This window comes from Colobus angolensis, unplaced genomic scaffold (assembly GCF_000951035.1).
Source record: "Colobus angolensis palliatus isolate OR3802 unplaced genomic scaffold, Cang.pa_1.0 Scaffold150, whole genome shotgun sequence".
NCBI lineage: Eukaryota > Metazoa > Chordata > Mammalia > Primates > Cercopithecidae > Colobus > Colobus angolensis.
This window is the reverse complement of record NW_012114600.1, coordinates 3,756,652-3,765,892: the sequence shown is the minus strand read 5'-3', so window position 1 is coordinate 3,765,892 and position 9,241 is coordinate 3,756,652. Positions and strand designations below refer to the sequence as shown.

The 9,241-nt window shown below is 36.2% G+C and overlaps 1 protein-coding gene across 1 annotated transcript in view; it reads right to left on the bottom strand.

The window, feature by feature from the left end:
• Positions 1-9,241, bottom strand: part of PUS7L (pseudouridylate synthase 7 homolog (S. cerevisiae)-like) — a 30,696-nt gene that overhangs the window by 16,324 nt on the left and 5,131 nt on the right. The window contains 2 exon segments of the mRNA XM_011936078.1: positions 2,260-2,452; positions 5,147-5,306. Of these exon segments, the coding sequence (XP_011791468.1) occupies positions 2,260-2,452; positions 5,147-5,306 (353 nt within the window).

The following is a 9,241-nucleotide window of genomic DNA, read 5'->3' as shown; positions in this document are numbered from 1 at the left end:
AAAAAATTAACTGCAGATATAATAAGTACTCCCTGAATTAAATCTCATCAATATTTTTAATTATTTCAAATTTGAAAAAATAACATCAGATAATGTCCTAGAATAACCAGAAGGGTTTTAAAGTAACCCTTCAAAGTAATTAGATATAACAAAAGGTTTATAACAGAGATATAACCCCTTGAAACAAAACTTCAAAGACTCCTTATTTTCAGGGTTTCTCAATTCCTTTCTCACATCATGAGAACCAGTGGAAGTTGGCTAAAACTAAGATTGTTTCTAATGGAAATTTTGTAATAGGCAGCTGTATATTCATACATAACAAATGAAAGACAGGTAATAAATGCTATCAGAGTTCAAAGAAACTTCTACCTTTTTAAAAATATATCATTTTAGTAAGAGTTTTTGAGGAAAAAAAAGTAGAATTTTAGGTGGGTCAAGGAAAACAAAGGTAAAATAACATATGATATGGTTTGGCTGTGTCCTCACCAAATTTCATCTTGAATTGTAATCCCCACAATCCCCACATGTCATGTGAAGGACCCAGCGGGAAGTAATTGAATATGGGGTCGGTTTTCCCCTATGCTGTTCTCATGATAGTGAGTTCTCACGAGATCTGATCATTTTATAAGCATCTGGTATTTCCCCTGCTAGCATTCATTCTCTCTCCTGTCACCCTGTGAAGAGGTGCCTTCTGCCATGATTGTAAGTTTCCTGAGGCCTCCTCACCTATATGGAACTGTGAGTCAATTAAACCACTTTTCTTTATAAATTGCCCAGTCTCGGGTATTTCTTCATAGCAGCATGAGAACGAACTAACACAACATATAATGAGTATACAATCAGGTAGCTTCCATATACAGATGAAAGTGCTGGATTTAAAAGATCTTTAGTTGGAAGATATTTTCCTAACTACAAGGCAGATTAATAACCAGTTTTTGTTTGTTTGTTTTCCTGTTGGAGAGGTATAAAATTGTGTAAAAAGGTCTTTGTGGTCAGAAACTTTAATCAGTGTTTCTCGGTATTGGCTCTAAAGTAGAGTCACCTAAGAAGTTTTTAAAAAATAAGTATTAATGCCTAACCTGCATCCCCAAATGTTCTTTTTTAATTGGTTCAGGAGTAGAGATCAATGGGTGAAATTTTTTGAAAGCTCCTCAGGTTGAGAACTACTCATCTACATCAGGAGTTAGCCACTACAGCCCACAAATGAAACCTAGTCCAACACCTGTTTTTGTAAACAAAGTTTTATTGGAACACAGCCATGTTCGTTCACTTATATATTGTCTGTGGCTGCTTCCATACAATGGCAGTAGATTAGTTGCAAGAGGAACCATATGTCTAAAAGGTCAAAAATATTTATTATCTGGCCCATTACAGTATAAACTTTGCTGATGTCTAGATGATCTAAGATGATTTGGTCTTGAAGGCTATCGTTGTATGTGTACATTTAAATGTCTGGAAAATTTCATTTAGAAACTTATGCTAAGTAATTTTTTACCGTAAAACATAAAGTTTATGGTATGGTTTGGCTGTGTCCCCACCCAAATCTCATCTTGAATTTTAGTTTCCATAATCCCCACGTGGCATGGGAGAGACCCAGTGGGATTGAATCATAGAGATTGTTACTCCCATGCTATTCTCATGATAGTGAGTGAGTTCTCACAATATTTGATGGTTTTATAAGGGGCTTTTCCTCCTTTGCTTGGCACTTCTTCCTGCCACCATGGGAAGAAGGATGTGTTTGCTTCCCTTTCCACCATGATTATAAGTTTCCTGAGGCCTCCCCAGCCATGCTGAACTGTGAGTCAACTAAACCTCTTTCCTTCATAAATTAACCAGTCTCAGGTATGTCCTTACTTAGCAGTGTGAGAATGGACTAATACAGTGTGTATGATTTATAATGTGTATACATCAAAATTTCCAAAAAGTAAGTTCCCCTGACTAAATACTGCTCTATATAGCAGATGCTTAAAAAAATCTCTCTTATGAATGTAGATTGTCCCTTCTTCTCTGGAGGATGCCATACCCTGCATTTTTAAAATCATGTTTACATATTTTGTTTTGTTTAAATACAAAAATGTATTAAGCTGAAAGTAAAATATAAGCCAAATGGCCTTATTTATCACTTTAAAAAATAATTATCATGTTTAAAAATCCCATAAAAAGGTACAAAAGAAAAAGAAGTTTCCCCTCTTGCCTCAACGTAGAGAAAGAGACTATAAAGATTTCCCTGGATACTCTTTTAAAATTAAGTTTTCTTACCTTAACATTCTCTATTGCTTCCATAATTCTCTCTCTCAGGTTTGCAGAATCATTTATTTGTTTTTTTAAATTTCTAATGACAATATCAAAGTGATTTCCTTTGAGCTGACCAAGTCTCAGGGAATCATCTACAGACCGAATATTAAAGACGTTCATTCTTTTCTTTTCAATTTCTTTTTCAATATTTTTCAACCTGTAAGTAATAAATCATATAAAGTCAGTTAAATTTTACATTTAAAAATTACTTTAAAATAAGGTTTTAAATGGCAGTTGCCAAGCAACACCTTATGAGAATACTAATACAAATTTTTTAGAATATTCTAGTTTATGTTATTTCACCAAATGTGTGCTTAATACCCATTATTATAGGATTACATTAACAGAATTATTTTAAAAACTTGAACATATATTACTAACGTTATCATTCTTTCTATGTAGGCCTTCTAACTTCTTAGCTTGAGTGACAGAACCTCCTAGCAGTTCTCCTGATCTTCCTGTCCCCAACTCTGCTCCTTTCCCTCTCAGTCTCTTTCCCCAACATTACCAAGAAAAATCACTGGCACCAGAGGATTTTCCTGAAATTCTGCTCTGAGCACTTCCTTACACAAACTTTCAATTTTTCCCAACATCTAAAGAATTAATATTTTCAATATTTTTAGAGTAACTTGTATGACCCCATAAGGGCTGATATAAAATTTCCTTTATAGCCATAGTTTCCATACTCCTTACAGGAATTATATATGTGACAGACTATTGAGTTTACTGCCCCACAAATATATCTCCAGTTTTCTGAACCTGCTAAAATTTTACTATTACTTAAAGTGTAATTAAAATTCCAGACTCATAAGCTAATTTAAAGTAATCTCTCCTCCTAAGAAGTAAGCTTTCATCTTAAATACATTTTAACATCTAAAGTCCTTCTTTCTGCCCTATCCTGCACTTCTTGACCACAAAAGCAAACTCAAACACTTTTTTTTTGTCCCCCATGTAAGAGCTTAGAAGCACTCAGAAGAGTCTACTTGCATATAGTGGATACTTAAACATGTTTTAACTAAGAATTAACATATCGATGTTACATTAACTAGGCTGAATTTTGACCCAATTTTTCACATTTTGAAGTTTATCTTAAGGAAATTATAAGTTACAGATTTAAGTGTAAGAATATTAATCATGGTATTATTTACAGTGAAAAGCTGGAAAGAATTTCAATTTTCAAAAACAGGGAACGTTAAACAAATTAGTCTATATGACAGACATAATTTTGAAATATTTCATGATGTAAATTTTCATCTAATAACATTATTTTATTTTATAAAGTAAAATATAAACTGTATATGCAGTATGATTTTCATATATATAATAAATGTTGGCCAGGAACAGTGGGTCATACCTGTAATCCCAGCACTTTGGGAGGCTGAGGCGGGTGGATCATCTGAGGTCAGGAGTTCAAGACCAGCCTGGCCAACATGGTGAAACCCCATCTCTACCAAAAATACAAAAATTAGCCAGGCATGGTGGTGGGCGCCTGTAATCCCAGCTACTTGGGAGACAGAGGAAGGAGAATCACTTGAACGCGGGAGGTAGAGACTGCAGTGAGCCGAGATTGTGCATTGTACTCCAGCCTGGGCAACAAGGGTGAAACTCCATCTCAAAAAAATAATAAATAATAAATAAAAGTTTCTGTGTGATGTAGTCTCTGAAAAAGGTCTAGAGAGAAATAGAGAAAAATGTTATTGCAGTTATTTATTTTTACTTTTATTTATTTTTTTGAGATAGAGTCTCGCTCTGTCGCCCAGGCTGGAGTGCAGTGGCATGATCCCCGCTCACTGCAACTCCCACCTCCCAGTTCAACCAATTCTCCTGACTCAGCCTCCCAAGTAGCTGGGATTACAGACACATGCCACCACATCCAGCTAAGTTTTTATATTTTTGGTAGAGATGGGGTTTCACCATGTTGGCCAGGCTGGTCTCAAACTCCTAACCTCAAGTGATCCGCCTGCCTCAGTCTCTCAAAGTGCTGGGAGTACAAGCGTGAGCCCCGGTGCCCAGCCCGTTGCAGTTATTTCTGAGTAGTAGGCTTACTAGTAACTTTATTTTTAAAAAATTTTTCTATTTTCCACAATAAATATATGTCTTTTATAGTTGCAAAAAAATGCATACAATTTGATTAAGCTGACGGAGACTAAATTTGAGTACTTTACATTTATTTAACAAGGATTTTAAATGTAAGGATCTATGATAATAAAGCCATAATATAATTAATTAGGAAAACATGATTTATAAGGTGCTTTTCTGAATATAAATGCATATTTTAACACAGTACAGGATGTTTAGAAACAATTTAGACAATTCAAATCTTCCACTTCTCAAAGTTTCCATCCTAAAACTTCCTATATTTTCAATGTAAACTTAAGACATATCTCTATTTAGAAGATAATTATGAATACAGAATGTGCTGTTCAATAAGTATATAATCAGTGAATATTGATAGTGAGGTTAATATGCTCCCAGTATTATTCAGAGCTTTTGATCTTATACGTATTTATTGGATGAAGTATGAAAGTAAAGTTCAGCCTGGTTTTTTTTTTTTGAGACGGAGGCTGGAGTGCAGTGGCGCGATCTCGGCTCACTGCAAGCTCCGCCTCCTGGGTTCACGTCATTCTGCCTCAGCCTCCCGAGTAGCTGGGAATACAGGTGCCCGCCACCAGGCGCGGCTAATTAATTTTTTGTATTTTTAGTAGAGACGGGGTTTCACCGTATTAGCCAGGATGGTACTGATCTCCTGACTTCGTGATTCGCCCACCTTGACATTCCAAAGTGCTGGGATTACAGGCGTGAGCCATCGCGCCCGGCCAAAGTTCAGTCTTATAAAGTAATATCTTATTACCTCTCTGGAGTCACTTTTCTAACAACCATTGCTTGATAGGTGATGGCTTTCTTGTCTTTAAGGCCTGCATAACTAAAATCCGAAGGAATAACACCAAGTTTGATAGCTAAAAAACCGATTGCTTCAAACATTTCCAGGTTTTCCTTTCGTAGGGTAAAAGCTGAAACAAAAAAAATCTTAGATCACAAAAAAAGCAGCTACCATATATCAATTACATTCTTAGTTAACAGATTAGTATAATGAATCGAACTATTAATGTAAGGAGGTTTTTTTGTTTTTTGTTTTTTGACGCAGTCTCACTCTGTCACCAGGCTGAAGTCCAGGGGCGTGATTTAGGCTCACTCCTCCGCCTCCCGGGTTCCAGCAATTCTCCTGCCTCAGCTTCCCCAGTACCTGGGACTACAGGCAAACGTCACTACACCCAGCTCATTTTTGTATTTTTAGTAGGGACAGGGTTTCCCCATGTTGGCCAGGATGGTCTCGATCTCTTGGCCTCATGATCCACCCTCCTCTGCCTCCCAAAGTGCTGGGATTACAGGAGTGAGCCACCGCACCCAGCTGTAAGGAGTATTTTTTAATGAAAATATAAAATCAGCATGATAGATTTCAGCTGTTATTTTTAAACTGTTGGTTGGCTCATTGAAGGCTTACAGGCAAAAAATCCAAATTCCTTAATTTGGTATTCATATCTGGCCCAAATATACCTTTCCAGTCTCCAAGTGTACCACTTCCCTTCATATATCCTATAACCCTGCCACAGAGAACTTCTTGTAATCCCTGGATTAACTAGAGCCTTCAACAGTTTTGTACTTTCATACATTTCAGTCCTCTAAAACATGAGTTCCCCTTGTGTGTTAATTGCAGCGCTATTCAGAATAGTAAAGATATGGAATCAACCTAAGTGCCCAACAACAGTGGATTCGATAAAGAAAATGTGGCTGGGTACAGTAGATCATGCCTGTAATCACAGCACTCTGGGAGGCTGAGGCAGAAGGATTCCAAGAGCAAACAATCTAAGACCAGACTGAGCAACATATGGAGACCCCATCTCTACAAAAAATTAAAAAGTTAGCAAGGTGTGGTAGCACATACCTATCGTCACAGCTACCCAGGAGGCTGAGGTGGGAAGACTGCTTAAGCCTAGGAGGTTGAGGCTGTAGCAAGCCACTATGGTGCCACTGCACTCCAGCCTGGGTGAAAGAGTGAGACCCTGTCTCAAAGAAAAAAAAGTAAATTTCATATACACCATGAAACACTACACAGCCATTAAAAAGAACAAAATCATGCCCTTTGCAGCAACATGGATGCAGCTAGAGGCTATTATCCTAAGTGAATTAACAAAGGAACAGAAAACCAAATGCCGCATGTTCTCACTTACAAGTAGGAGCTAAACACTGGGTACACATGTACATAAAAATGGAAACAACAGACACTGGGGTCTATAAGAGGTAGGAGGGAGGGAGGGCATAGGGCTGAAAAACTACCTATTGGGTACTATGCTCACTACCTGGGTGATGGGTTCAATCTACCCCAAATCTCAGCACCACACAATATACCCTTGTAACAAACCTGCACATGTACCCCTGAAACTAAAACAAAAATTTTAAAATAAAATGTGTTCCTTCCATTTATTATTTGTCTTACTTCTATGCATTCTTGAAGGTCCAACAGCAGCAGCCATTCGCCCTGACAATTTTGGACATGTCATTCCAAAAGCTCAGCAATTTAAAAGAAATTTCCAACTTGTTTGAGATATCAGTTTGTTGCTGATAGTAGCCTAGGTGGATAAGCATTTTTTTACCCATAAAGATTTAGAATTTAGTACAGAAATATATTTAAGAGGATCAAATCCATGATATTGTGTTAATATTAATCTGTATCTACATAAAAGTTTATGCACTTGAATGTTTAAGATAATGAAACTTGAAGTTCCAATTTAAAATATTTAATTGATTTACATTTGTCTTTTTACATTGAATCTTATTTAAGTTAGTAAGCAATATGGGAACATTTACAAAATCTTAAGGGTCACTAAATTTGTAAGTTTAATGTATAAGATTTATAACATTTTCTTAATTACTTGGAACAATTACATATTTAAAAAGAAAGTCAATTATACTGAATTTTAAAATTCAATTTTGGAGACTTGTACTTTGACCCATGTTGGAATAACTGATACCAGATGACCTCCCACTGTAAACAAATAGAAAACTGAACAAAACATATGAAACAGCCATTTTTAGAGACTACAGAATAGGTACCACAAAACTGTAATCTAAAAGAAAAGAAAAACAAACGAGAGGAGTCCTAAAATACTCTAATTTTTTGCCTAGAAGTACATTCTGGAACATAGCACAGACAGAATCCAGGTAGAGCACAGGAGTTCTGCTGAGTTAGGAGGGTAGATATTTGAATTCAGGAAGGCTGAGTGGGCTGGAATTCACAGGGAGAGTACCTGATAAGACAAAGCTTTGTAGAGAAGTTCCAGAAATCTACATAAGTGGTTCCTTGAGTTTGTTGCTGATCAGTAATTTGTGCATGTCCAGGGTTAAATGCTATGTATTATTTATTGTTACACAAGAAGTCACCTCAAATCTTAGTGGCTTACAATATTCATGTACCGCCTGTAGTTTCTGTGGATCAGGACTTCAAGAACACTTTGGTTTGGTGATTCTAGTTCAGGCTCTCCTGAGGTTGCATGCAGTTAGATGTGGCTAGGGCTGCAGTTATTTAAAAGCCTGAAAGAAAGTGGAGGATCCATTTCCAAAGGGGGCTCATTCACATGGCTGGAAGGTTGGTACTGGCTATCGGCATGAAGCTATAGTTCCTGTCCAAAGGGCTGTTTGAGTCTCCTCACAGTACAGTAGCTAGCTTTCCCCAGAATGAGCAATCCAAGAACATGACAAGAAGTATAATACTTTTATGACGTAGCCTCAGAAGTCACCTCATATCCACATTCTCCCTCAAATTCTTTCCAAGTTCCAAGGCTGAATGCTTCCAAAGCAAATATCATGTGTGCTTTATTGACCATTATATCCCATCCACTGGCAGACGAATGGGTAAACAAAATGTGGCACACACCTACCACGGGGTATTATTTAGCCTTAAAAGGGAAGGAAATTCTAACATGTGCTACAACAAGGATGAATCTCAAAAACATACTAAGTGAAATAAGCCCATTACAAAAGTGTGATTCCACTTATATGAGATACCTAGAGTTGTCTAATCCATAGAGACAGAATGAAAAATGGTGGTTCCCATTTTTCAGAGCTGGAGAGAAGGAGGGATTATTTAATAAATATGGAGTTTTAGTTTGGGATGGTGAAAAAATTCTGGAGATGAATGGTGGTGATGGATGTACAACAATGTGAATGTCCTCAATGCCACTGATACTTAAAAATGATTAAGATGGTACATTTTACGTTATGTATATTTTAACATAATTTAAAATAAAAAATAAAAGGTTTTTTGAACCATCATTCCTCCTTTTAACATATGCCTCCAACTATTCACAACTTTAGAAAAATGAATTTAAATTAATATATAAAGTTCTATAATTTTTTTACTCATTAACCCAAATTAATATTGTTAGAATTTCAAGCAGTGTAAGATAAATAAAAATTCCTAGAGCTGCTTAAATCACTCACCAGCAATTCCTCTTTCTACGTGTAAAGCTAGTGTTGTTTTTCCTTCAAAATGGACATATCTGTTAACACTTACTATATGCCTAATATTTAGTAACTATTACATAGTAAACAATTTCATTACTTCATTTAATCCTTAGAATATCATTGTGTGTCAGGCTTTCCTATTACCCCATTTTCCAAGTACAACCAAAAGTTATGAATTGTTAAGTAACTTGCCCATGGTATCATTCTTCCCATTTTTACATTTGTGAAATCAAACCTTAAAGACATTAAAAATTTCATAAGTCTTTTTGTGAACTAAAAGTCATAATATCAAATCAAACGCACATAGATCCAAGGTTCAAACTCTAATTTATTAAATATGATCATCTGAAACAGTTCCCATCCTTCAAGTAGAATTGAGGACAGTTAAACCTAGTCAGCTGGACTTTTACAGTGAGAGTTCATC